Source organism: Oryx dammah, unplaced genomic scaffold, assembly GCF_014754425.2.
Source record: "Oryx dammah isolate SB20612 unplaced genomic scaffold, SCBI_Odam_1.1 HiC_scaffold_23, whole genome shotgun sequence".
Lineage (NCBI taxonomy): Eukaryota > Metazoa > Chordata > Mammalia > Artiodactyla > Bovidae > Oryx > Oryx dammah.
In genome coordinates, this window is record NW_024070207.1 from 118,650,548 (window position 1) to 118,678,194 (window position 27,647).

Genomic DNA, 27,647 nt, shown 5'->3' on the forward strand with positions numbered 1-27,647 from the left:
TAATATCTTCAGTGTATCTTTAACAGATTTTAAGGAACATATTAACCAAATGTACAAGTTTTGATTTGGCCATAAAAATGCAAGAAGAGCTGTGATTCTCTAGGATTAATGAATAACATTTGTTTATTTGATTTGCTCTAAGAAATCATTCTAAAATCTGTTTACATATCTGGCCTCTCCAGGATGAGTTTTATGTTGGTTCAGCAGATTGTTTACAGTTTTCTCTTCTTCTTCCTTTTTTTTTCATCTTCCCTGCTCAGTGCCCAACCCAAGGTCAAAGGCTGATAGAGAGTAAATCTCATGAGAAGGTTTTACTCTAGGGAAGTTGTTCAGTGGATGGGATCTTGGCGTACAGAGAAAGATGACAGGCTCTTTCTGGCTCCTTCTCAGCCTTGTTGCTGTAACTGCTGCTCAATCCACCACTGAAGGACAGGCCAAGACATTTTTGGAGAAGTTTAACCATGAAGCCGAAGACCTGTCTTATCAAAGTTCACTTGCTTCTTGGAATTATAACACCAATATTACCGATGAGAATGTCCAAAAGATGGTGAGTCCTCATGGCTACAGAGGGGTATTGGTTGCTTCTTAAAAATCAGCTTACTGCCCAGGAAACTGAAAAGGGAAATCAAACAAATGCTCTGAGCTGTGAGATTGGATGTTTGCCTCAGTATTTCTGATTCTGGAGTCCCAGATGACTGAAAAATTGACCTTTGAGTTTATTTGAAAAAATGTTACAAAATAATTCACTGGTCTCAGTCCAGATTCTTGGTGAACATGCTTTAGAAATTTGCCACCATAATTCTTATCATAGTCAGGCTTTCAAAGCATGTCACAGAAATGCCATAAGTTATTCAGTTAATAATTTCCTCAAGCCTACAATGTCAACAGGAATATCTAAAGACTCTCTACAAATCATCTATTAACTGAAAAAATATGCAGCTGGAGGCTTAGTGAAAGAGCTCGCTAGTAATTAAGATTACCAGGGGTCGGGTGAGGCTGGACTTGGGAATTCCTTCCTTAATTGTCATGGAGTTCTGAGGGACTTCCAGAGCATACAAGATCCACAGAGCCCTCCAAGAAAACCCGTAATCAAACCAGTTCTGACAAATCTCAGAATGCTCTGGGAAAGCAAGATGTACTATTTGACAAGTGCAAGGATTTAGGAAGTTCCTTCCCTCACATATCTGAAAGCAGTGCTGGAAATGGAGTGACATTATTTAAGGAAAGTTTTTGTGACATTTGTCCAGCAATGCGTTCTTTCAAAAATGTAGTTCAAATCTGGTTTTTTCAAATAGTGGGTTACGGGTTTAAGTTAAATCACTGCCACTCACTGGACAGATTCTATATTCTGGATAGATTCAGTCTGAGATCTGCTGCTTCATGTGAATTCCCCAGGAGATTTCCCCCCCACCCCCGCCACAGTTTTTCTAAAGCTTTAAGAGATCCAGGAGATTTTGACAGCCCAGTGTTGTCATAGGAGACCTTTTTTTTTTTCTTGTCTCATATTTTGGTCTTATCTTTCTTCATCTCTTCATGTTTGCTTTTTTCTAGCGTTGTATTTGATCTTGATGTGCACTGTGCATTTGTTTTCATTCTCAGTCAAATGGTCCATAGGTGGTGTTGAAGGTAGACCAGCATTGTGCCTAAGAGCTCTGGAGTCAAACTGCCGAGGTCCAAGTCCTGGCTCCACCGCTGTCTACCTGGGTGAACTTGAACTACTTAATGAACCTTTCTGCGCTTTAGTTTTTCTGCCTGTGAAAAGCCACCTAGTACTCATATTTGCTTCATAGGGTTGCTGTGACAACAGTTAACACACAAAACCACCAGAATTGTGCTCAATGCTTGTGGGCCTGGGAGAACGATACAGTACCACTGCTGTGAATGTGAGAGGGAATTCTAATTGCTGAAAAAGTGTGTAACAGTTCTGTTCAGTGTCCAGATACTGAGAAGGCATTTTACAGAAGGAGATGTAGCGATGTTTGTTGAAATCATCTCTGGATCATTAAGTGCTATCACTTTTGAATTGCACTGGTTGATTAGAGGAAAGGCAGAAATGAAAGGGCATAAGTCCAAGAAGGGTAGTCAAAGTGCAGACAGTATGGGCCCTTTAAAGAAAAGTGAAAATATGCAAATACAAGAAGCAAGCAGGGGGCCCAGTATCTCCTTCCTCCAGCAGTGATGAAGGGCGAGTTAGCACATTAGTGCATCTGTGTGAATTTACCTGGGGAGGAGGCAATAGACAGGGAGGACAACGGCTCATCTGTTTTCTTATCACATTTATTGAGATCCCCTAATGAAACGGGAACTGCAGCTGGTGCTACAAGAGGTACCAAGACAAATAGGAAGCTGAGATAATGGTCCACTGCTGATGGCCATGCTTACAGAAAGAACTGGAGAAATGGAGAATGTTTTCCAAGAAAAGAGCCACTGGAGTGATTACGGGGATGAGAGAGAGTTAGAAGGGAAAACAGAATTAGCTCTACAAAGCCTAACTCAAAAAGAAAACCAACATGAGTCTGAGATGGAAGAAGAAAGGGTAGAATGTTCCCAGTTGTATTGGCCAACTCTCTTCAGATTAGAAAGGTGGTGCCTTTGAAAGCTCAAAAGAGATAAATTTACAATAAATAGGAGGAGGTGCTGTTTCTATTACAGGTAGTGAAAATGGTAAGACTTGTAAATCTAGACCATTCTTGAATCTGAAAAAGTGAGACATTGAAAACTATAAATAGGTTTTGGAAATATTTAAGCAAATGTAAGGATTGTAGATCCACTGTGGGTGAGACATGCATTTATAAACCCAATTATTTACCTTCCTCAGTATCAATGCCCAAGGCTATGTCACTTTACAGTGCCATCTCACTGAAGGTGACGTGACTGTGTCCTTTGCCATGTGACTTACTTTGACCAATGGGCTGTTAGCAGAAGTAGAGGCGTGGAAGGACTTGAACAATGGGACTTTTCCTTTGCACCTTTGCCTTTGCCATGAGGACATGCCTGGATTGACCAGGTAAAGAGTGAGAGATGTGTGGAATAGTTGTCCTGGCAGAAACTAATCCCCCAGAGTTTTAAGAGGATCCAGCCAAGATTAGCAGAGTTGCCTGGCAACACTCAGTGATTCTAGGCACACAAACAATGAACACTTATGCCGTTGAGATTTTGGGTTGTCTGTTATGTAGTACTATTGTAGCAATAGATAACTAATATAGGAAGAGAAATTTGGGCTGTATGACATGTGTATGTTCATATCCCATTATGGTCACATTATTGAGGGCAATCTGTCATTTCATAATTATCCCTTGGTATAACGTTCAGAGTCAGAGTATTGGGCTTATCAGCCAATCGACCTAGTGTGGCAATTCTTAGATCAAGTCATGAGAATAGTTTAAAACAATAGAGGGCACTAGAATTTGATCAGTATGGTGTCCCCAAAGCTCCCTGTTTAGGAGAGGTCCATCAGATAGATATAAGGAAAAAAACTTTGTTCAAAACAGATTTCCACATAGTTCAGAAATTCAATGAAAATTAATTACCAGACACTTGCTTTAGAGCAAATACAGTTCTCATGTTTGAGATCAAGCATTCACCAATTAAACTGTAATTCTCTTCTCAGTAAAATGACATTACTTTTTTGCATTTATTGTTGGTTTGATTTTTGAAAGAGTCGTTTGTAAGTCGAAGGATTTTTGTTTCTCTTTTTTGCAAAGTCAGAAGCTCTTTGGCAACATGGGAGGTCCCTGGACAATTTTTTTCCCCTGGAAGAGAGTGAAAGGATCCTGCCACTGGCAGGGGCATCCTGGTTCTTTGTTCCAGTATTTGGCAGTAGCTACTACAGCTGCCCCCAATTCCTGTGGGCACAACTGTGAAGGGAGCATTGAAGACTGCCCTGTTGGAGCCCCAGAGGTCTCAGAACACTTCATAAATATTTCTTGTTGAGTTATCAGAAGCTGTGAAGAGACAGCATAAGGCCCACACTTACCCTTTGGGTGGTCAGGGCCCCTAGAGCCCTTGGGCACACCTGCTTCCTGGACCTTTTCCTCTGTCTTTAGGGCGGGGGCACAGTGAACCCAGAGCAGGGTCATTTTAAACTGCTATTCTGTACCCAAGGAGAGAACGCAGACTTCAACCCTGTCTGCAATGAGTCTGTCCCACACTCCCCAAGATATGTAGGCACCTACGCATAGGTACAGGGGTGGGGCAAGGTCAGTGTGATGCAGATACGATGGAATTCAGGAAATCTGATACTATCCTGATTCTGCTAAGCTGGCTGTGATGCGTTGGGCAAGTCACTTACTTTTTATCTCATAAATGTAAGATAGTAGATGGGCCCAGTCAAGATTTTTCAGTGGATAACAGTGATGAGTGGATAAGTCCCACATGTGGAGGGTTCACAGGAGTCAAGTGCATTGGAGGTATTGTTCATACTAGTTTTCCTTTGTCATGAAAACTTGATAATGTCCCAGTTGAGTGATGTAATTTGGTAAAATTGAACTTGAGCAATTCAAAATGACATGTTTCACGCCATCCAGATTTGACACTCATTGATCTGAGCACTCTGATGGGACACCAGGCAGCCGCCAGCTACACCCAGGGAGGGCAGCCTAGTGGTCAGGGACTACTGCTGCTTCTCAGTGTGTGCCAGGTAACTGGGCAAAAGAGAAAACACTTAATTTTGGCTAAATCTTCTGGTTTGGAGCAGTTCCATGGGGGTTTCAGATCTAGTTCTAGGACCTAGGGAATAAAGTGGGTTTTCTTTTTCTTTACTTTTACTATTAAGGGCTTTTATAACAACAGCTTTATTGAGATATAACTGTGTGCTAAGTTGCTTCAGTCATGTCCAACTCTTTGTGACTCCATGGACTGTAGCCCGCCAGGCTCCTCTGTCCATAGGATTTCCCAGGCAAGAATACTGGAGTGGGTTGCCGTTCCCTTCTCTAGGGGATCTTCCTGACCCAGGGATCGAACCCGGGTCTCTTAATCTCCTGCACTGGCATTGGCAAGCAGGTTCTTTACCACTAGCACCACCTGGGTTATGTACCATAAAATTCACCAATTTAAAGTATACAGTTCAATGCTTCTTAGTATATTTACAGAATTATGCAAATATCATCACTATCTCATCTTAGCACATTTTCATCACTCCAAAAGGAAAGCACATGCTTATTAGCAATCACTCTTCTTCCCCTAATCCCCCAGCTCTCAGCAACCACTAATCTACTTTCTGTCTATAGATTCGCCTATTCTGGACTTTTCATATAAATGGAATTATACACTAGGTGGTCTTTTGTGCATGCCGTAGCATGTACCATTATTTTGTCCCATTTTACTGCCAAATAGTATTCCATTATATGGATTTTACTTTACTTTTTATTATAAAAATTTTCAAGCACATATACAAGAAGAAAGACTAATATGTTGAATCTCCTTATACCCATCATCCAGCTTCAGCAATTATCAACACTTCGGCCAATCTTGTTTTATTTTTCTACCCAATGCCATGTTTATTGGATTATTTTGAAGGAATAACTATATGTTTTATGTAATAAATGTTTTACCTTGAGCTCCCAATGTAAGAATTTTTAAATAACCTTAATAGCAGTTTCATGTCAAAGACTTAACAATAATTCCTCAATATAATCAACTATCTAGGCAATATACAAATGTACCCTAATATCTCATTTTAAAAATTCAGCTGGTTTATTTTAATCAGGATCTAGCAAAGTCCTCTCTTGATCATTTTGGCAGATGTACTTTAAGTCTCTTTCAGTCTATAGAGCCCTTCCTCTTTTTTTTTTTTTTTTGTAATTTATTTGCAGAAAAATTGAGTTGTTGCTCCTAGAGAAACTCCCACATACTGGATTGGCTGATTGTGTTCCCATAATGTTGCTTAACATGCTCTTTTGACCCTTGTATTTGCTACAAATGTATAGATCTGGTACGGAGGTCAGCACACTTTTTTCTGTAAAAGGCCAAGTAGTAAATATTTCAGGCTTTCTGAGCCCTACAGTCCCTATTCAATCCTGCTATTGTAGACCAGTCAGCTCTGCCATTGTAACACAAAAGCAGGTATAGACAATACATAAATAGGTGTGAATATGAAAACTTTATTTATAAAAAAAGATGGTAGGCAGAGTCCTGCTCTAAAGACTTGATCAAAATCAGGTTTCCCCTGTGAGGTTTTTTAATAGGTGTGGAAATTGAATTTACACTACTAGCAGGGTGCAGGAATATTGAGCCAAAAAATTAATTCAGGTTCCTAGAGCTCTGGAAAAAAGAAGGAAATTAAAAAATCTGTAGGGACCCTTTTTCGATCCAAAGCTCAAGGCATTTCTACTTTATGCAATAGATACAAATAAATTTAAGATAGACCAAAACTTAAATAGGAAAAGCAAGTCAAGCTTTTATAAGAAAATATAGGTGACTTTTGGTTAGGAATGGTTTATTAAGTGAGTCTCGGTTGGAAATGGTTTACTAAATGAGTTTTAGTTGAGAATGGTTTATTAAATAAAAGACAAAAAGATCAATCTATAAAGGAAAAGGCTGAGCAAATAAATTTCATCAGAATTAAAAACAAACTTTTGTGCACCAAAAGACATCATAAACACATACACACACAAGACAAGAAGCAGAGCTTGAGAAAACATTTTGATACATATAATTAACAAAAGATTGACAGCCGAGATATATAAAGAAATTTTACTAAATGATAAAGACAAAAATTCACTAGAAAAATGGGGGAAAGATATGAGCAACAAATGCATAGAAGAAGAAATTCAAATAAATAAATAAAGATATATATATACCTCATATATATGTTTAACCTGACTAATAATCAGGATAACATTATTTTAATAGTGAAATACCAAATTGACATAAAATCATATTTGCCAAAATATGATATCTGTAGAAGTTGAAACTTGCTTTAACCCATCAGTTCCACTCCCAAGAATTCCACCTGGAGAGCCTCACCTGTGTACTCAAGAAACTTTATATATTTGCAGATTTAAATTAAATATTAGCAATTTTATATGATTTAACCTAATACAAGGATGTATATGGTAAAAAGTATTACTTGAAGACAGGAAACGTTCATAGATCAGAAATTATTAAATAAATTTGAACTTGGTCATATACTTAAATATTATACAGCAGTTAAGATCAATAAGGAATGTATACTTGAAAAACTGGAAAAAATAAGTAATGCTAAGTGAAAAAAGCAGAGAGATTTTCTTTTTTTCTCAACTTTATTGAGATATAATTGACATATAACATTGTGTAAGTTTAAGCTATACAAACTGTTGAGTTGATACACTGATATATTTCAAAATATATGGTAGCAGTAGTAGCAGTAGTCTTAACTAATACCTGCATTACATCACATGATTACCATTTGAGAACATTTAAGATGTATTCTCTTAGCAACTTTTGAGTATATAATATGATATTATTGACTCTAACCACTAAATAAATATGTCTGAAGCAACTATTATAAAGTATTAACATTTTAAAAACCTGAGTAGAGGTTTTTGTGACATTTGCTATGTTATTTATACTATATTATATTTTTATTATGAAATACATCAAATATATATCTGGTGGGCCACTTTCTGGCAGGGCCTAATTTCAGGAGTGAGTTTTTTTTTCCCTATAAACTAAAATTTTTTAAAAATCCCACAGACAGAGTAGCTTAGTGGGCTACAGTCCATGTGGTCGCAAAGAGTTGAACACAACTAAGCAACTAACAGACACACAAAGTGTAATTTAGGATTTTATATTTTCAGTCCTTGAAATGACAAAGCATCTCTCAATAGGATGAAAATATGGTATCCACTACAGTTATACATAGTGGGTCAGAGAGGGTTTTAACTTCCTGTGATTGTACTGAGTAATGTGTATCTTGACCCCAAGCCCCCATCAATGGCTGCAGAAACATTTGCTGTGTTAATTGCTGCTCTTCTGCCTTTGCACAGAGGCAGTATGGGATGCTGTTTATTTGACCTGTAATGGTTCTTTTTGAACCCTGTAGCTATGTAAGTAACTGTATATGCTTCAATTCATTCATCATTCAAATCCAAAAATTACCTATAGCTGTCAAGCATTATCTAAGTGACTTGGTTGGTATGTATGAACTGACTTTGATTCTCTGTGTAACTGCTTAGCTGTCAGTTTTATTTAGGCATGGGTACCTTATAGTATGAATATGGAATAAATTGTAAAAAAGATTAAAAAGAACAGCTTGAGATGGAACAGTGTGTCCTCAGGGGCCAAATTTCAAGACAACATAATGTTTTTGTGATACAAAGTATAACACTTCTAGTATGATAATGATAAATAAAACATATCCTCAAAGTTCCCACATACATTATAATTTAAAAAAATGTTTTAAGACTGAGGCCTTTTGGGGATTCTGGGTTATCTCCAAGGGAGATTGAAATAAAAAAATGCTCTTAATTTGGGATCAAATTTTACCAGAAATTTTGCTGTAAATAATCCTAGATTGGATGAAAAAGGGTAGGGGCTGAGAGGTGGGTGGTGGGTTATGTAAATGAATCTGTGCTATAGACCAAACTCCTCTTTCCATAGCTCATTCCTTCTCATTCAGACATGGTACAAAGAAGACTAGAATGTGTTGAATCCAATCTACAGCCAGTGGTTAAGAGCATTTAGCTTTAGAGGCAAACATATCTGTGTTGATTCCCTGATTCTTCCAGTTAATAGCTGTGTGACCTAGTCAAAATTACTTACCTGCTCTGTGCTTCATTTGCTTCATTTGTGAATTGGAGACAATCACAACTACCTCACAAGATTGTGCAGATTCATTGAACAGTAGTTCCTAAGGGGTTGTGTGTGCTCAATAAAGAGAAATCATTTTCCATTTCACTGTGACTATTCTATTCATCACTTGTATGATCCATGGCTGCACCGTTCATGAACCACTTTCATTATGTCACACACCTGCTTGCAACCCGTAAGTGACTCCCTAGTATTCACAGGATAAAAGTAAAATTTCCTAATCTAGAAAATGCAGTCATGCCTGGAGTCCTGCTTTGGAATCTCTACTATTTATCTATTGTGTAAAAGATTACCACAAAAGATTATCTATTGAGTAAAAGATTACCAGATAAAAACAACACACATTTATTATCTCCTGGGATAGTTTAGCTGGATCTGCTTCTGAGTCTTACAAGATTACAATCAAGGTCTTGGCTAGAGTTGTGTTCTCATCTGCAACTTAACCGGAGATGAATCCACTTTCAAGCTAATGTGGCTAGTGGTAGCATTCAGGTCCTCCTATGCTCCTTAGGATGTCAGTCAGAGGCCATCTTGAATTCCTCACCATGTGGCCCTAGCCATGGGATAGCTCACAACATAGCATCTTGCTGCATCAGTATTAGCAAGGGAGATTCTTCAAACAAGATAAAAATGATAGCCTTGGAAATTCCCTGGCTGTCCAGTGGTTAGTGCTCTGTGCTTCCACTGCAGGAGGGAACGAGTTTGATCTCTGGTTAGGGAAGTAAGATCCCACAAGCTGTGTGGCTAAAAACAAACAAACAAAACAATCTTATCTAACATAAACATGTATATCCTTCACTTCTGCTGTATTCTCCTTGTTGGAATGAGTCAGAGGTCCTGCTCACACTCAAGGGAAGGGAGACACAGGAGGGTGTGCCACCAGGAAGTAGGGGTCCTGGGAACCATCTTAGAGTCTACGCGCCTCAGGATCCAGGATTCAGACGCTGGCAATTAGTTGCCGGCTCTACTGTTCATTTTTCTTAGCTCCTTCTTCACATACGAAAAATGGAAATAGAATAATTTTCTGTCTCTTGGGATTGTTAAGAAAATCAAATGAGGTAAATTATTTTGCAAAGTACTCTACACCGGTCTGTTTTCTGCCTACTTTAAGATCTGTCTTAAGTTCCGCTGCCTCCAGGAAAGTGAAAGTGAAGTTGCTCAGTCGTGTCCGACTGTTTGCGACCCGTGGACTGTAGCCCACCAAGCCTCTCCATCCATGGGATTCTCTAGGCAAGAATACTGGAGTGGGTTGCCATTTCCTTGCCAAATCTGGTCCCTATAACAGGAACTGCTTGGCCCCACTCATAGTTTATATGGAATCATAGGCTTTTATGTTTCAGTAATGAAACATTCATGATGTGTATCTTATCTGCTTGATAAAACAATAAGCAGCTTAAGGACAAGGACTTTTTTTCTATAAGTGATAAAGTAGCTACCATTGTTTAGTGCTTAGGATGTATCAGGGACTCTGAGAGGCATTTTATTATTTGTTAAATTTTCTTGTCCTTTCAACAACCCTTTGAGGTGAGTTCTACTATTACTCTCATTTTATGGATAAGGTAACATGACTCAGGCTAAGTAATTTGCTCAAGGTCACACAGCTAGTTAGAGGTGTCTGACTCGAGGAATGCAGTTCTTACATGCCTCATATGCTACCTCTTTTTATAGTCTAGAGAAGTACAGTGTAGAAAGGGGTTGCTCGTTTTAGCCTTTGATAAATGGAAGTGAGCTTGTCCACTGAGAGAAGACTGCATTGGATGCATATGGAGAAGTCAAGATGGGGGCAAGTGAACCCTGCTATCACTACCTGCTTCTTGGTTTCTCTGGTGAGTGGATAATCACCATGGCTACCAAATGGCCATGTTCAGGGCAGTCTTGAACTGGGGATCAAAATTCAAGATCAGAATCTCTGGTAAATCACAGTACTATGGAGTTTCCTACAAACTGGGTATTTCTCATGGTTTTCATCACCATGAGAAGCTGTATTCTCAGGAACTGTGCTCTGAGCTCTGCTGGGCTTTCCCTTTAGAGTGTTTATTGTTGAATCCTTGAGCGACTCACCCACGTCACAGTGCTAAGGCCGTACATTCCAGGACCCCACAACATAAATCATCTGTGAGAATTCACTTCCAGTTCTGGGGACAGGACCCTTGGGAAAACGAAGCAAAAGGCCAGGAAGAGAGAGTGACCAAGAGTGGCTTGGTCACGCTTAACCTAAACCTTGACCTTCAGCAAAGTAGAGAATTAAATAACTCAGGAAATATTAGACGTTCCACCAGATGTTCTTTGGCCTGTATCTTCTATTTGAACAGTCCCATTCTAACTTCAACTTCATTTTTTGTTGTTGTCATTTCAGAATGAAGCCAGGGCCAAATGGTCTGCCTTTTATGAAGAACAGTCCCGGATGGCCAGAACTTACTCACTCGAAGAAATTCAGAATCTCACACTCAAGCGTCAATTGAAGGCCCTTCAGCATAGTGGGACCTCAGTGCTCTCGACAGAGAAGAGCAAACGAGTATGTGACGTCCTAGCACTGATCCCAAGAATGGAAATACTGGGGAAATCTTAAACATTAGTATCACTCAGGGCTGCTTACTTTATCTGCAAACCTAGCAATGCTCAGAATAGAAAGAGTGCTGTGCCTCGGTGGGGTGATCACGTAATTTATCGTCCAAATTGGGATCCTTTGAGAGTCAAGGGGGATGCTGGTATGTTAGGACACATCATTAAACTAGGATAGTCAGGGCTCTGCGGTCCATAGATGCAGTGACAGAGGTTGCCTTCCTGAGGACCAGGCACTTAGTCCATGTCTGTGCTTCTCAACTGCGAGTGATTTTGCCCACCAGGGCCATTTGACAATGTCTGGAGATATTTTTGATTGTCACAACTGTTGAAGGGTGTTATTGGCCTCTAGTGAGGAGGGATGTTGCTAAACACTTTGCAAAGCACAAGGAAGTCCCCAGTGACACTTGTCTGGTCTAAACTATCAGCAGTCCTAAGCCCGAGAAGCCCGACATGTCATCTCATCCTCCCCAACCCCTTTCATTCTTGACTGTCTTCTGCAACTTCTTTAAAATGTTGCTAAACCACCCCAGCTCAGACCACTTTAAGGATAGGCAAGTCGCTTCTTTCTAAAACATCATTTCCATATGTGGGTCCCTCTAAGTAATGGCAAGATTCTTCCTCCATTGAGTGTAAAGAGATTTACCTCCACTTTCTACTGCCTTCTGGAGCCAAATGGCTGTCTCCTGTAATCAATTCAGTTCAGTCGCTCAGTCGTGTTCGACTCTTTGCGGCCCCATGAATCACAGCACGCTAGGCCTCCCTGTCCATCACCATTTCCCGGAGTTCACTCAGACTCACGTCCATCGAGTCCGTGATGCCATCCAGCCATCTCATCCTCGGTCGTCCCCTTCTCCTCCTGCCCCCAATCCCTCCCAGCATCAGAGTCTTTTCCAATGAGTCAACTCTTTGCATGAGGTGGCCAAAGTACTGGAGTTTCAGCTTTAGCATCATTCCTTCCAAAGAAATCCCAGGGTTGATCTCCTTCAGAATGGACTGGTTGGATCTCCTTCCAGTCCAAGAGACTCTCAAGAGTCTTCTCCAACACCACAGTTCAAAAGCATCAATTCTTTGGCACTCAGCCTTCTTCACAGTCCAACTCTCACATCCATACATGACCACTGGAAAAACCATAGTCTTGACTAGATGGACCTTAGTCGGCAAAGTAATGTCTCTGCTTTTGAATATACCATCTAGATTGGTCATAACTTTTCTTTCAAGGAGTAAGAGTCTTTCAATTTCATGGCTGCAGTCACCATCTACAGTGATTTTGGAGCCCAAAACAATAAAGTCTGACACTGTTTCCACTGTTTCCCCATCTATTTCCCATGAAGTGATGGGACCAGATGCCATGATCTTCATTTTCTGAATGTTGACCTTTAAGACAACTTTTTCACTCTCCACTTTCACTTTCATCAAGAGGCTTTTTAGTTCCTCTTCACTTTCTGCCATAAGGGTGGTATCATCTGTATATCTGAGGTTCTTGATATTTCTCCCGGCAATCTTGATTCCAGCTTGTGTTTCTTCCAACTCAGCGTTTCTCATGATGTACTCTGCATATAAGTTAAATAAACAGGGTGACAATATACAGCTTTGACGTACTCCTTTTCCTATTTGGAACCAGGCTGTTGTTCCATGTCCATTTCTAACTGTTGCTTCCTGACCTGCATACAGATTTCTCAAGAGGCAGGTCAGGTGGTCTGGTATTCCCATCTCTTTCAGAATTTTCCACAGTTGATTGTGATCCACACAATCAAAGGCTTTGGCATAGTCAATAAAGCAGAAATAGATGTTTTTCTGGCACTCTCTTGCTTTTTCCATGATCCAGCGGATGTTGGCAATATGATCTCTGGTTTCTTTGCCTTTTCTAAAACCAGCTTGAACATCAGGGAGTTTGCGGTTCACGTATTGCCGAAGCCTGGCTTGGAGAATATTGAGCATTACTTTACTAGCATGTGAGATGAGTGCAATTGTGTGGTAGTTTGAGCATTCTTTTGCATTGCCTTTCTTTGGAATTGGAATGAAAACTGACCTTTTCCAGTCCTGTGGCCACTGCTGAGTTTTCCAAATTTGCTGGCATATTGAGCACAGCACTTTCACAGCATCATCTTTCAGGATTTGAAATAGCTCCACTGGAATTCCATCACCTCCACTAGCTTTGTTCGTAGTGATGCTTTCTAAGGCCCACTTGACTTCACATTCCAAGATGTCTGGCTCTAGATTAGTGATCACACCATCGTGATTATCTTGGTCTCCTATAATAGTCTTCAAATAAAGGAAGGCAGATTTTTTTTAAAACTATTTGAGGCTTTTTTCTCTAACCTAAAACATCCTTCCATCCGTTGATTTTTTTCTTATATGATGGTTTCAAGTTCCCTAACCAGTCCTGGTTGCTGGCTTCATTTTGTCAGTATCCTTGGACTGAATGCAGCCCTCCAAGTGGGTTCATCTCTGCATGAAAGTGAGCAGCGATATGACATCCTGCTCTTCCAAGACATAGCTCTAATGTGCCCCCTCTTTGAAACCATTCCTGAATTTCCAAGTTACTAATTCAACCACTCCCCCCATCCTGCCACACCTTTTTGGTGACAGTTGTAGCATCTGTCACTCTGTTATGTAATCATTGATTTCATGACTCGCTGTGGCATGTCTGTGGGGCTCTTAAAGACCAGTGACTGGTTCATGTCATAATTATCAGAGTGTAGGACGTAGTAGATGCTCAGTGAAGCCTGAATGGAACAAGAAATGCACTACTCTGTGCATGTGTAGGTAAGAAACATTCTTGGGATTTGGGTAGATCTGTTTTTTTTTCCAGTCACTCCACATGTATTTATCATATGCTTATAAAGGCAGTCCATGCTAGTTGATGATGGGAAAATTTAGCTGAGATATTCCAACCCTACATAAAAGGAGATACTTGGCCAAGAAGCTGTGAACTTCTGTATTTTGAGGCATAAAAAATTGCATGATTGAAAAGACATCTCTACATTAGCATTCTCTTTTGTATATCTTCCATTTTTAACATTGTTTATTATCTTTAATTTGTAGTTGAACACGATTCTAAATAAAATGAGCACCATCTACAGTACTGGGAAAGTCTTGGACCCAAATACACAAGAGTGCTTAGCACTTGAACCAGGTGGGCTATTCATTTTTAGCAGTGATTATAAAATTTACTTTTTTTTATTCCAAGCTTTAAAAATGAGATTAACATCCGATGATGATGTTGTGCCTTTTAGACAGACAATCCAAAAGGGAAAAATTCCAAATGTGTGTGTTTTATCACACGGATGCTCTTTTAAGTTTTAACAAAACTTCACTATAAATCCTGTCACACTCAAGTAGTTTAATTAAGTTAGTAGTTCAATGATCTCAGTGGTTTATTTTCTCTGCAGAATTATTTTGAAGCTCTTATAAGGGTGAGGACACAAAATGGATTAAAGATCTAAACGTAAGACCAGAAACTATAAAACTCCTAGAGGAAAACATAGGCAAAACACTCTCTGACATAAATCACAGCAGGATCCTCTATGACCCACCTCCCAGAGTAATGGAAATAAAAGCAAAAATAAACAAATGGGACCTAATTAAACTTAAAAGCTTCTGCACAACAAAGGAAACTATAAGCAAAGTGAAAAGACAGACTTCAGAATGGGAGAAAATAATAGTAAATGAAGGAACTGACAAAGGATTAATCTCAAAAATATACAAGCAACTCCCACAGCTCAATTCCAGAAAAATAAATGACCCAATCAAAAAATGGGCCAGAGAACTAAGCAGACAATTCTCCAAAGAAGACATACAGATGGCTAACAAACACATGAAAAGATGCTCAGCATCACACATTATCAGAGAAATGCAAATCAAAACCACAATGAGGTACCATTTCACACCAGTCAGAAGGGCTGCGATCCAAAAGTCTACAAGCAATAAATGCTGGAGAGGGTGTGGAGAAAAGGGAACCCTCTTACACTGTTGGTGGGAATGTAAACTAGTACAGCCACTATGGAGAACAGTGTGGAGATTCCTTAAAAAACTGGAAATAGAACTGCCCTATGACCCAGCAATCCCACTGCTGGGCATACACACCGAGGAAACCAGAAGTGAAATAGACGCATGTACCCCAATGTTCATCGCAGCACTGTTTACAATAGCCAGGACATGGAAGCAACCCAGATGTCCATCAGCAGACGAATGGATAAGAAAGCTGTGGTGCATATACACAATGGAATATTACTCAGCCATTAAAAAGAATACATTTGAATCAGTTCTAATGAGGTGGATGAAACTGGAACTGATTATACAGAGTGAAATAAGCCAGAAAGGAAAACACCAATACAGTATACTAAGGCATATATATGGAATTTAGAAAGATAGTAACAATGACCCTATATGCGAGACAGCAAAAGAGACACAGATATATAGAACAGTCTTTTGGACTCTGTGGGAGAGGGCGAGGGTGGGATGATTTGGGAGAATGGCACTGAAACATGTATATTATCACATGTGAAATGAATCACCAGTCCAGGTTTGATGCAGGATACAGGATGCTCGGGGCTGGTGCACTGGGATGACCCTGAGGGATGGGATGGGGAGGGAGGTGGAAGGGGGGTTCAGGATGGGAAACACATGTACACCCATGGTAGATTCATGTCAGTGTATGGCAAAACCACTACAATACTGTAAAGTAATTAGCCTCCAATTAAATAAGTTTATTAAAAAAATAAGGGTGAGGACATGAATGAATCATGAGATTTCATTGAACAACTTTATGACCTTGATATTTGCCAGCCTTTCAATTCTTTAGAGATGAAAATTTCTAAAACTGCATGTTTTTTTCCTTTGGGTGCTTTGTGATAATAGGTTTGGATGACATAATGGAAAACAGCAGAGACTACAATCGGAGGCTCTGGGCTTGGGAAGGCTGGAGGGCTGAGGTTGGCAAGCAGCTAAGGCCATTGTATGAAGAGTATGTGGTCCTGGAAAATGAGATGGCGAGAGCCAACAGTAAGTTTGCTGGGCTGTGGCAGTTGTGAAGCTCCCTATAGGGCTGTGGGGCTATTTCTCATGAATTACCAAGCCTGCCCTTTGATATAAGGGGTATCCCTAAATTAATCACCTGCTGAACAATTCAGGTTACATGTCTCCAAGAGGAGACCACTAGGGAATAAGGAAAGGTGAATTGACATTCTACACTTTAAAGGGCTTGAGAGCGAGAATAAGTTACCAGGCCTCAAACAAATCAGTAGTCTGGGAAGGGCTCAGGCTCCTGAGGGTTCCTAAGGTAGTCTGTGGATGGACAGATTCTATTTACCAGAAAGGATGAGAGACAGAGATACCGTCTCTCCTTTCAACTCCCATGTGGCTGCAGTTCATTCTCAAAGGTCATTTGTGTGATTACCTCAGAGTGGTGTCCCAGAAAGAAACAAGTGAGAGTACTTTAGGCTGGAAACTGCAGTCATCAAAATCTTAACATGGGGAGGAATTTCCATATCTCTCAAGTCATCCTCCTGCCTGAATAATGAGCTCAGGCCATGGCATTGTGAGGAAATTTCTGTTTTGGTCGTTTACTGCCTCCTGGGGTTGAGGAAGGGAAAACAGTTTTCATCTGTCTTTCTGTGCTCTACTGCCGCTTAAACTCATATTCTCAGGCCAGAGGCAAACTGGAGACTGGAACCCATCGCCACATCCAAATATTTACTTCTCTCCTCATCTTCCTGATCATTCATTGCCAGTGAGCATGTAAACATTAAAATGCCGAAAATACACTGTGGCCGTGTCCAAGATGGGTTGGGTTACAGTTGAAAATATAAGGCCCTAAACAAAATGAGAATTTAAAGACCCAATCACATGTTTTAAAGCTAAAGATGCTAACTGACCTATGGAGAGAGTAGAGACCTGGGGTTAGGCGGCTAGGAGTCCGCCTCTCATCCTCACCAGTTGTGTGACCTTGGACGAATCCTTTAATCAGCCAAGAACCAGCTGTTACCCAGCACCATGGGGATTGTAATACTGACCATCTTGTAGAGTTTTTGTGCTCATTAGATGAGATAATGAATTAAATTTCAGGCACATTAGCTAGTGTTATTCATTTGTATCCCTTTGAGTTGAAGGCCAATAAAAATGTGACAGGTCTTTGGATTTTTTTAACCTCCCAGGAAGGCTAGTCTATGTATACTGTGCTTTATCTCTTTCTTTCCAGATGTTCTCATTTTCTTCTTTTTAAAACAGATTATGAGGACTACGGGGACTATTGGAGAGGGGATTATGAGGTGACTGGGGCAGGGGACTATGACTACAGCCGTGACCAGTTGATGAAAGATGTGGAACGTACCTTTGCAGAGGTAATGAGACACAGAAGTTCACATATTGTATGGTTTCATTTATGTTAAATGTGTATAATCAGCCAAACTATAGAGAAAGAAATCAGTGACCACCTGGGGCTGGAGGTGGGAATGGAGTTGACTGCAGATGGGTACAAGAAAACTTTTGGGAATATTGGAAATGTTCTAAAACTGGGCAGTAGAGATGGTTGTCCAAAAGTAGACTTTTATTAAAACTCACAAAACTGTATACTTTAAAATGGGTAAATTTTATAATATATAAATGATACTTCAATTTAAAAATGAAGGAAGTAGGTAGCATCTTAAAATGAATATATATATTTTTTGCATCTGCCTTCCAACTGGGGCTTCCAAAGTGGTGCTAACGGTAAAAAACCTGCCTGCCAATGCAGGAGACATAAGAGATACGGGTGTGATCTCTGAGTCAGGAAGATCTCCCAGAGGAGGGCATGGCAACCCACTCCAGTATTCTTGCCTAGAGAATCCCATGGACAGAGGAGCCTGGCGGGCTACAGTCCATGGGGTCACAGAGTCAGACACGATGGAAGGAACTTAGCATGCACACCTTCCATGTGGTGTTTGTACACCTCCAGATGTGTTCACCGCTTTATTTTATGCAGTGGAACTAGTCATCATCTATATCTGGTAAGAAGGAATGCTTTCAAAATCTTCAGAATATTTCAGAGGAGAAGAAATTAAAATTTAGGGTAATTCTACTGTCTAAAGAAGCCCCTATTTTTAGTGTTGGGAATTGGAAATTGGAATAGGCTATTCTTGGTCTTAAACTGTCTTCCTGGGCTTTTCAGATTAAACCATTATATGAACAACTTCATGCTTATGTGAGGGCAAAGTTGATGGATACCTACCCTTCCTATATCAGCCCTACTGGATGCCTCCCTGCGCATTTGCTTGGTGAGAAACTCGAGGAATTCCTTGTCTACTTTGCTCTTTGCTGTTTCCACCAATAAGGTTGTTATTTTGGGGTGAGGCCCAACTTTTGAAACATTCTGTCAATGAAGTTAGTAACATTATAGAAATCATATTTTGAAAGCACTGTCTTCACCAGAAAAGTCATTTTAAATTGTCCTCTATTGCATTACTTTATACACAGAGAGTTGTTTTGTTTGGCCTCAATCCATGGATAAAGGGGTTATTAAAGATCACCAGAGAATTAGAGTGAAAATGGAGAAAAAAAGTTTTTGTTTTGTTTTTTAAGATCCTCAGGTTTATTTTTATTTTTTAATTCTTTTGGCTGTTCTGGGTCTCCCTTGCTGCATGCGGGCTTTTTCTAGTTGTGCTGCGTGGGCTTCTCTTGTTACACAGCATGGGCTCTAGGCACGTGGGCTTCAGTAACTAAAGCTCATGAGCTCTAGAGCGTGGGCTCAGTAGTTGGGGCACACAGACTTGGTTGCCCTATGGCATGTGGAATCTTCCTGGACCAGGCATCGAATCTGTGTCCCCTCCATTGGAGGGTGGATTTTTAGCCACTGGACCACCAGAGAGGTCTGAAATTAAATTGTGTTGTTCAACTTGATTGGCTGAGATTTTAGCATCTTGTTGTCAGACGAAAGAAGCTTAGTTGGTTGGGAGTGGTCAGGGGTGAGAGAAAAGCTCTCTAGAATTAAGGTATAGCCTGAGTGAAAGCTTCGTAAGTTGGTTGTTCAACTGCAATAGTATCTTTTGCTGCAAAGTACTTGGTTTGGAATCATATGGGTAATCAATGAAATCCTCCTCATGAAGAAAGCTGCCTAGCTTAAGAGGAGAAACAGTCTTCAGAGAACTCAGGATCCTGCTGTAGAGCTTTGGTAGACCAGGCAAGACCTGGGGCCCTTTACTGAACTCCTTTATTCCTTCCCAGAGAGTGATCACCCTCCCTCCCCTCTCCCTCACCCTCAAAGCCTAGGCCAAAGAAAATATCTGTGTTTGGAAAGTTTATGTCCTGCATACACAGCAGGCCTACTACAGGCAAGCTAAGTTGCTAGTAGCTGATTCTCTATAGGCAAGCCTCTTTCTTAGCAAGAGGGAATCTGGACAAAGGAGCAGTGGAGACTTTTTCCTCTAAAGCAATATATAAATACTCTCTACAGTGTCTTTGGCAACCATTCTTTGGTAATTCATTTTCTGCTTAAACCTGTCTGGCGTGAAGTGGCTCTTGCTTCCTTCCAAAATAGTCTCATCTATCACTACACTTTAAAGAAAGTCCTACGTTATGTGGAGGTGAACCAACACCCCTCTCATGCCTCCCATTCATTCTGCCTAATTCTGTGCTCTGAGGTTACCCAGAGTATGTCCACTTTTCTTCCACAAGAGGCCTTCTAGAGATTTGTAAACAACCACTGTCAAGGTACGGCATAGTTCCTGACACAAGAGTATGTACTCAGTATATTTTACTATTATTATTGTCATCATGTATACACTATTTTCTTCTTGTATGTTAAATATCCTACACAGACTTTCAACCATTCTTAAAAAATCTCACTTTTCTACTTGTTCTCATTTGGACAAGCAAATAAATAAAATAAAACTTTATTGATGTCCCTCTTCAAATATCATGCTTAGAACTGAGCAGTTACTCCAGCTAAGGTTTGACCAACATGGAATAAAGGTGGTGCTGTGACTTCCTTGTTCTAGACACTAATTCTGTTCGTTTACCTTAAGGTGATATTTGCATTTTGGAAGCCACGTCATACTGTTTGTTGGACCACTTTTGGTCTTTACATGTGATCTGTGTTTCAACCTGATGTCATATATCACATATTTTTATAATAGCTATTTCTTGACAGTTGAAGCATAGGAGTTTGCATCTATCTCTATTGGATTTTATCTTCTAAAACATGAATTTGTTGGCATATTCTTCAGGTAGTTATTTTGCTCCATTCCTTTGGTGCCAGAATTCTGGTCCTGCTGTTACATTGATTTTTTTTTTCAGATCCATTTTCTCTTTTAGGGTTTCTGGCCTTGGAATCCAGTTTAACATTTGTTTGAGATGTTTGAAAAGTCACCAGTTAAGTAGATTACTATAGTATAGTAATAAAAGTGGAACCTAGTTACTAGTTACTAGCAGAGTTTCCTGAATGATCATCCTATATGCTCTCACTTTTCTTTTCCATTATAGTTTATTACAGGATCTTGAATATAATTTCCCATGCTATACAGTAGGACCTTGTTTATTTATTCTATATATAAAGACTTGCATCTGTTAACCCCAAACTCCGAATCCATCCTTCCCCCACTCCCTCTTCCCCTTAGCAACAGCAAATCTGTCTATATACTCTCTCTTAAATTCAATATCATAGATTACTAACAGTTTAATTTGTAGTATTTTGTCCCATGGATGAGGGACTATATAAACCTATTTCTAATCTATAGTAGCTATGATGTCCTATATATTTAATACATTGTGCCTTTGAATTGTGATTTGAAATGAAAGAAACAGGGATGATTCCCTAACAAGCTTTGCCTCACCACATCACTCTTGCCATTTTAACCTTTTAGAGGAGACAGTAAAAGAAGGGAATGTTGAAAATATAAAATAAGAGAAGAGGAAAAGAGGTAGTGAAAGGAAGCACAGAAACTACTGAGTTGGCCAAAAAGTTCATTCATGTTTTTCTGTAACATCACTTTTTGGCCAACCCAATAAATTAAATCTAGAATACTCTATGGCCTGTTTACCAGTCCTACCTCATGTGCTATGTAAAATCATGTCTATACTTCTACTGTCTTTATCACATATTAACAAATCTTTTTTTTTTAATAGGTGATATGTGGGGGAGATTTTGGACAAATCTGTACTCTTTGACAGTCCCCTTTGAACACAAACCAAGCATAGATGTTACTGAAAAAATGAAGAATCAGGTAGGGAGAAGACACCTTGAAAACTAAATCTTCAACCTCATTCCTTTTTATGCTACCTTTCTCTTCTTATGTTATAAAGTCATGTAAATGAGAAAAATTTCAAGCAATTTTAAATTTATTTCTTATGTAGGTGTCCTTTCATAGAAAACTAGTTTACAATGACAGTGACATCTAGTACCTAGAGTAAGTATGGCATTGATCTTGCTGAGAGTAACTAAAAGTGGAGATGACCTGGTTTTCCATTAAGCAATAAGATGTGAAATTGTGAACTTATAATTCTTTCTAAAGTTAGTCATTGCTATGTAGTCAGTAACCTCTATGAATAGGGGAAAAAAGGATATCTTTAGGAGATTTTTACATATTAAAAATCATTATTGTTAAAGATACCATAAGAGTCTGCAATGGTTTGCAAATAAACTTTTTGTTACCATCTGGGAATAATTGTTTTAATTCTCTGTGTTCCCTTCCATTGATGAAAGCATATTATAGCTGTAATTATGTGTTTTTCTTTATTGAGCTAATACTCTACAATTCTGGGTAGAATCTATAATCATACATCTATTAGCTGTGTAAAATTGTTCCGAATCATTGCACTGTGATTTATGTTAGTATTTATGCATTGCTTGTGAACAGTTTTAAATCTGTAAGCAACTACGCAATGAACACCTTCACTTGCATAACATATTCCTGAGATAAGTCCACAGCAGAATGAAAACATGAAGCTTCAAGAGCCCCCAAACTCCTGCAGCTGTTCTAGCCCCATTTTGCAATTGAGTAGCAGCAGGGGCTCATTTTTATGTACCTCCATTGCCTGTCTATGGTGTTTTCACACCCACCATCTCTCCTAATGTTATGTTTACAACAAATCTATGGGACTATCAGGGCAGGTATTGTGATAGTTCCATGTCGTAGGTAAAGAAACTGAGGCTTGGGTAAATGATTCACCCAAAGTCACAAAGACAACCAGTCAGTGGCAATTAAGGTTGGAACACAGAATTTGCAGTCTGGTTTTCTACCCATTCATTCTTCATTCAACAGATATTAACTGTGCTTGCCAGTCTACACTCTTCTGGTATACGTTCATTTTCCTTAAGAATACCATAGTCACCAATAGCAACATTGTCTGACGTTAAGCCTTTAAAGGTAAAAAAACAATCCATAGTGTCTCTTATACCCAGTTTCATATTTTCAAGGCAGACATGAGAGAAGAAATTAACTTGACTGGTTTTTAAGATCAGAGGAAGTTTTCTGTGTCACTAAAAAGTGATTCATTAACTATCTACCAATTATACAAATTTAGTTTGACTGATATATGGGCCTTATCGCCAAAGAAGTCTTGGTCAGCTCCAGGGACACTGGTTCCCAGAAAGATTTGCTGAATAGCAGACACCTTCTGCTGCCCTTCTGCAGTTCCAGAATATTCTGAAAGTTTAGGTTCCTATACAGACTATGAAGCCAAGGCCCAGCTACCCATTGGCTGCTGGGTCTCTTGTGGGCCTTTTTGACTTCGAAAGCATGTGACTTCATGTTTGCTTTATTGTTTGTGTCTTCCTCTGACACAGACATTAGGAATCCCCAGCCTAATACTGGGGCCTTGTTCACTGAACGAACTCAATCAAGGGTTGTTGTCTGGAGTTGAACAGTTTTTAGTAAAGAGAAGGTCATTACTACTTGTCTTTATACCTGGAGCATAAAGGCAAAAAAATTCATACATAATCGCAGTCTACTCCTGACATTTTAATGTACTTCTTTATTAAAATTATACTATATAAGTGTTTTACATATTTTATCTTCTCATTATTATTTTAAAAAATCAATAAAAATTCTTTATAAATCCAATTTATTTAGGTTTTCTATTCCACAAAGGCATTGTTATTTACTTAGCTATTCTGGAGGCTTTTTCCACTTTTCCCTCTATTAAAAATAATTTTGTAACACTTTACAATTTGTCAAATATATTTTAGTTGAAAAATAGTAATAAAAATCATTTAAAATGTAATTCTTTGACCTAATTTCTGAAAATTTCCTAGGTTAGTTCCCTAGAGACTGGATTACTGAGACAAAGAGTATAAACACTGTGAAAGCTGTCTGTACATGTTGCCAAATTGCCTTTCAGAAAGGCTATGCCTTTGTACATACCCAACAAAAAGAATGCTGTGATTTTTAATGCTACAATTAAATGCTGTTCTTTTTTTTCCCCAGTCGTGGGATGCAGAAAGGATATTCAAGGAGGCTGAGAAGTTCTTCGTGTCTATCAGCCTTCCTTACATGACTCAAGGATTCTGGGACAACTCCATGCTGACTGAGCCAGGCGATGGCCGGAAGGTGGTCTGCCACCCCACAGCGTGGGACTTGGGGAAGGGTGACTTCAGGTAGTGAGACTGATGTTCACACTGCCAGAATTCGAACAGGAGACAATGGAGGGATGAGGATGAATTTGGATTCCTTGTCTGATTCTCTGAGCACTGAAGAGAGGAGTGAATTTTTCTTGAATAGAGGCTGGGAGTCCAGGAGACCACATCTGGGTTTCTGAGGAAAAGGGGATTGTCATCAGGCCCTCAACTGCACCTTTAGACAGTTAACCTCGTCTGAAATAATATGCGTTCATTAGAGTTTCACGGTCATAAGTATGGTGGTGCCCCCATTAGGAAAGGCTTGGTGCAAAGATTTATGGAAGATAAAATATATGAATCAGACATTAATCCCCCCTCCCCGTTTCTTTCTTCTGAGTGAACTAGGACAGGTGGATGGAAAATCTGGTATGTATCATAGGAGAAATGCAGAGAGTACTTAAATCGTTTCTTTAGGCTTTGCAGGTCTCTGTTGAAATTACTCGTCTCTGCCCTTGTGGCATGCAAGCAGCCAGAGACAATACAGAAACAAGTGGTTGGGGCTGTGTCACAGTAAAGTCTAATTTATCACAACAGTGGCCAGCTGCAGGCCAGAGCTTACTGACTCCAGTACTAGGGTAAGGTTGAAAAATGAGGAAGTGTATATAAGCTTCCTAGCACAGGCTCTTACACACAGTAGACATTAAGTAAGTACCTATTCTTATAATTGTGTCAAAGAGAATAGAGAAAAACCAAAATTAGAAAAAGAGGTCATATTGGGTGTATAAAAGAGATTGAGTTTGTTCCTGAGCAGTGGGAGTCCTTAAAAGGTATCAAGGGGATGGTGTGCTCAGAGTGGTGGGAAAATGACAGCACCTACTGGAATATGACCCCTCCGCTCACCTACCTGAAACTGCTCTTGCCAAGTTGAAAAGGACTGGTATCTAATTGCCAAATGCAGTCTTTGGGCCACAGCAGCATGAGACAGTGTTGGTTGGTTGTCTTTGACGTGTTTTTTTTCACTAGTGTCTGCATGGTCCTCCCTTCCGGACTTCTCTCTCTGTCCCCTTTTCCTCTCTCCACCCTGTACATCCTGGGACCTCCTGGGGCTTGTCCTTGGCCCTCTTTCCTTGCCATCCTACACTAGCTCCATGGGCCATCACATCCACTCCCCTACTTACATGCTAATGATTCCCAAATGTCAATTTCTAGTCCCTCCCCCCTCCTTTTTTTTTTTTTTTTTTTTTTTACTGCTTCTCTGTCCTAGCTGTCCCAAACTTCTGGCCGTGTTCCCATTCTTTTCTCAAGCCATCCTCGTTGAGCATTTCTATGAAGGTCAGTCTCTTGACCCTTCCTGCCATCTACCGGGCAAACTGCTGTGCTTTAATCAAGGTCCAGATTGCTCATTGCATCTTGAGTCATGCCATTCCTGGTGCTTCTAGAAGACTAGGCCTGCATTTACTCATCATTATGGCCAAGGCCATGTCTGCTGATCACTTGTAGAGCACTTGCCTCAGAGTTTTTGTAGTAGAAGACTGTCTTCCTTTCTATTAGTCTGTGAGTAGGAGGACAGGATTCAGCCCTGCCTATCGCTTTATATTGAGCACCTAGAATAGTTTCTAGAACATGGAAGGTAGGTCCTCAAGATTCATTGGTCAATAAATCTTGGAAATGTGATCCATGCTATAGAAATCCCATATAACTATTATGATGAATAAATGAAATTCAGTGAGGTTCACGTTAATCTTGCCCATTTTTGTTCAGGATCAAGATGTGCACGAAGGTCACAATGGATGATTTCCTGACAGCCCATCACGAGATGGGCCACATCCAGTATGACATGGCATATGCTGCACAGCCCTACCTGCTCAGAAATGGAGCTAATGAAGGTTTCCATGAAGCTGTTGGGGAGATCATGTCACTGTCTGCAGCTACACCTCACTATCTGAAGGCGCTTGGTCTTCTGGCACCTGATTTTTATGAAGACAATGGTATGAACATTTTTCTCATGGCTTCTTTTGGGTATTCTTTATTCTGACATGGGCAAAGGTATTTATTGTCATGCGTAGGATATATTTAATCTTTGCCATATAAAATATAATGTAATTATGGGTAACTGGGAATTGCTTCTGGTTAAAAAAAACCAGTATGTAACATAACATGCCAACTTTTGTTTTTGTGTCTTTGAGAAGAGGTAACTAAGTGAATGATCTTGGGACTCTAAGAATCATCTAGCAGAAAACTTTTATTTTATTTTACTTGTTGTTGTTGTTTAGTTGCTCAGTCATGTCTGACTCTTTGTGACCCCATGGACTGTAGCCCACCAGGCTCCTCTGTCCATGGAATTTTCTAGGCAAGAATACTGGAGTGGGGTGCTGTTTTCTTCTCCAGAGGATCTTCCCCACCCAGGGACTGAACTTGTGTCCCTGCATTGGCAGGGGGATTTTTTTTATCACTCAGCCACCAGGGAAACCCAGAAGATTTTTAAAAAGATGTTAAAACAGACCCACAGAACTGAAATGGCTTGTCCAAGGTCACCTAGCTAATTAGTGTCAGAGCTCAGATTGAATTCCCCCAGTTCTAGGTAAAAACCTCAGTGATGGAGCTGGAAAAGATTCTAAAAATCACTTTGTAGAGGAAGCAAGCTGAAGGCATGAGAGGGAAAATAGCTAGCCCAAGGCCAAAAAGCAGCATGGCAGAACCAGAACCAAAGACCTAATATACAACGTTTCCCATAATATTATGGGAATATTATGGGAGTTGTTAGGGAGCAGGTGGTAGAATATGAAGATTGGAAGAGACTGAAACATTTTTTTTCATCTAGCTGAAGCATGAATTTGCCCCATAACATCCCCTCAGATCCAGGCCATCATTCGAGGCACCCTTTTTCTCTTTGGATGGCCTAGACTTGATGGAACCCAACAAATTCACGAGATCCAGATTTTTTTTCTGTGAGGATTCTTCGCTCAGTCGTGTCCGACTCTTTGTGACCCCATGGACTGTAGCCTATCAGGCTCCTCCGTCCATGGGATTTTCCAGGGAAGAGTGCTGGAGTGGATTGCCATTTCCTTTTCCAGGGGATCTTCTCGACCCAGGAATCGAACCCAGGTCTCCTGCATTGCAGGCAGACGCTTTACCATCTGAGCCACCAGGGAAGCCCTGTAAAAGGACACTTAGAACCAAATATGTTCTTCTTTTCCATGTTTTTCTCTCCCCTCATTTTAGCCATTTGGGAAATAAACATCAGCTCTGCTGACTGGTACATTTAGTCAATGAGGTCAAGGTCATAAGCTCCATCTTTGTGTGGACAGTTCACTTTGCCTTGACTTCTGACTCCAGACCTTGATGATCTCACAAGTGCCTGGGAGTAGGTCACTGTAAAGCCATCATCATGTCTGAAAAAGTGTGAGTACAGACCCAGTGGGTAATAGACAAGTAGCAGTATCCTCCCAGAAGTGAGCAACCAAGGAAAGGGGTTTCACAGTAACCAGACCTGTCGCCTAATTTTAAATGATCATTCTCAAGTCAATTCACAGAAAAGTGTTTTATCATTTTTAATATTCCTTGACTGCAGGCAAAGATGATTGAATCACTGGTATGAAAAACTCCTGCTTCTTTCCTTGGCTCTGCTCCTGATCTGTGAATTATATTTGATAAAATAAAGTCCTTCATTCCTTCTTTTCCTCTTTCTTTCTCCCTCTCTTCCTTTCTTCTTCCAAAAGTGTTTACTGAGCACTTGCTACGTGTAAATCATTTTTTTAAAGAC

At 39.9% G+C, this 27,647-nt stretch overlaps 1 protein-coding gene across 1 annotated transcript in view; it reads left to right on the forward strand.

Annotated features, from left to right (window-relative positions):
• The first annotated feature begins 342 nt into the window (after window positions 1–342).
• Window positions 343–27,647, forward strand: part of ACE2 (angiotensin converting enzyme 2) — a 46,759-nt gene continuing 19,454 nt past the window's right edge. Inside the window, exons 1-9 of the mRNA XM_040266581.1 lie at window positions 343–547; window positions 11,147–11,305; window positions 14,401–14,491; window positions 16,216–16,359; window positions 17,584–17,696; window positions 18,503–18,608; window positions 21,454–21,551; window positions 23,754–23,923; window positions 25,646–25,872. Of these exons, the coding sequence (XP_040122515.1) occupies window positions 362–547; window positions 11,147–11,305; window positions 14,401–14,491; window positions 16,216–16,359; window positions 17,584–17,696; window positions 18,503–18,608; window positions 21,454–21,551; window positions 23,754–23,923; window positions 25,646–25,872 (1,294 nt within the window). The 5' untranslated portion in view covers window positions 343–361. The remainder of the gene's footprint in view (window positions 548–11,146; window positions 11,306–14,400; window positions 14,492–16,215; window positions 16,360–17,583; window positions 17,697–18,502; window positions 18,609–21,453; window positions 21,552–23,753; window positions 23,924–25,645; window positions 25,873–27,647) is intronic.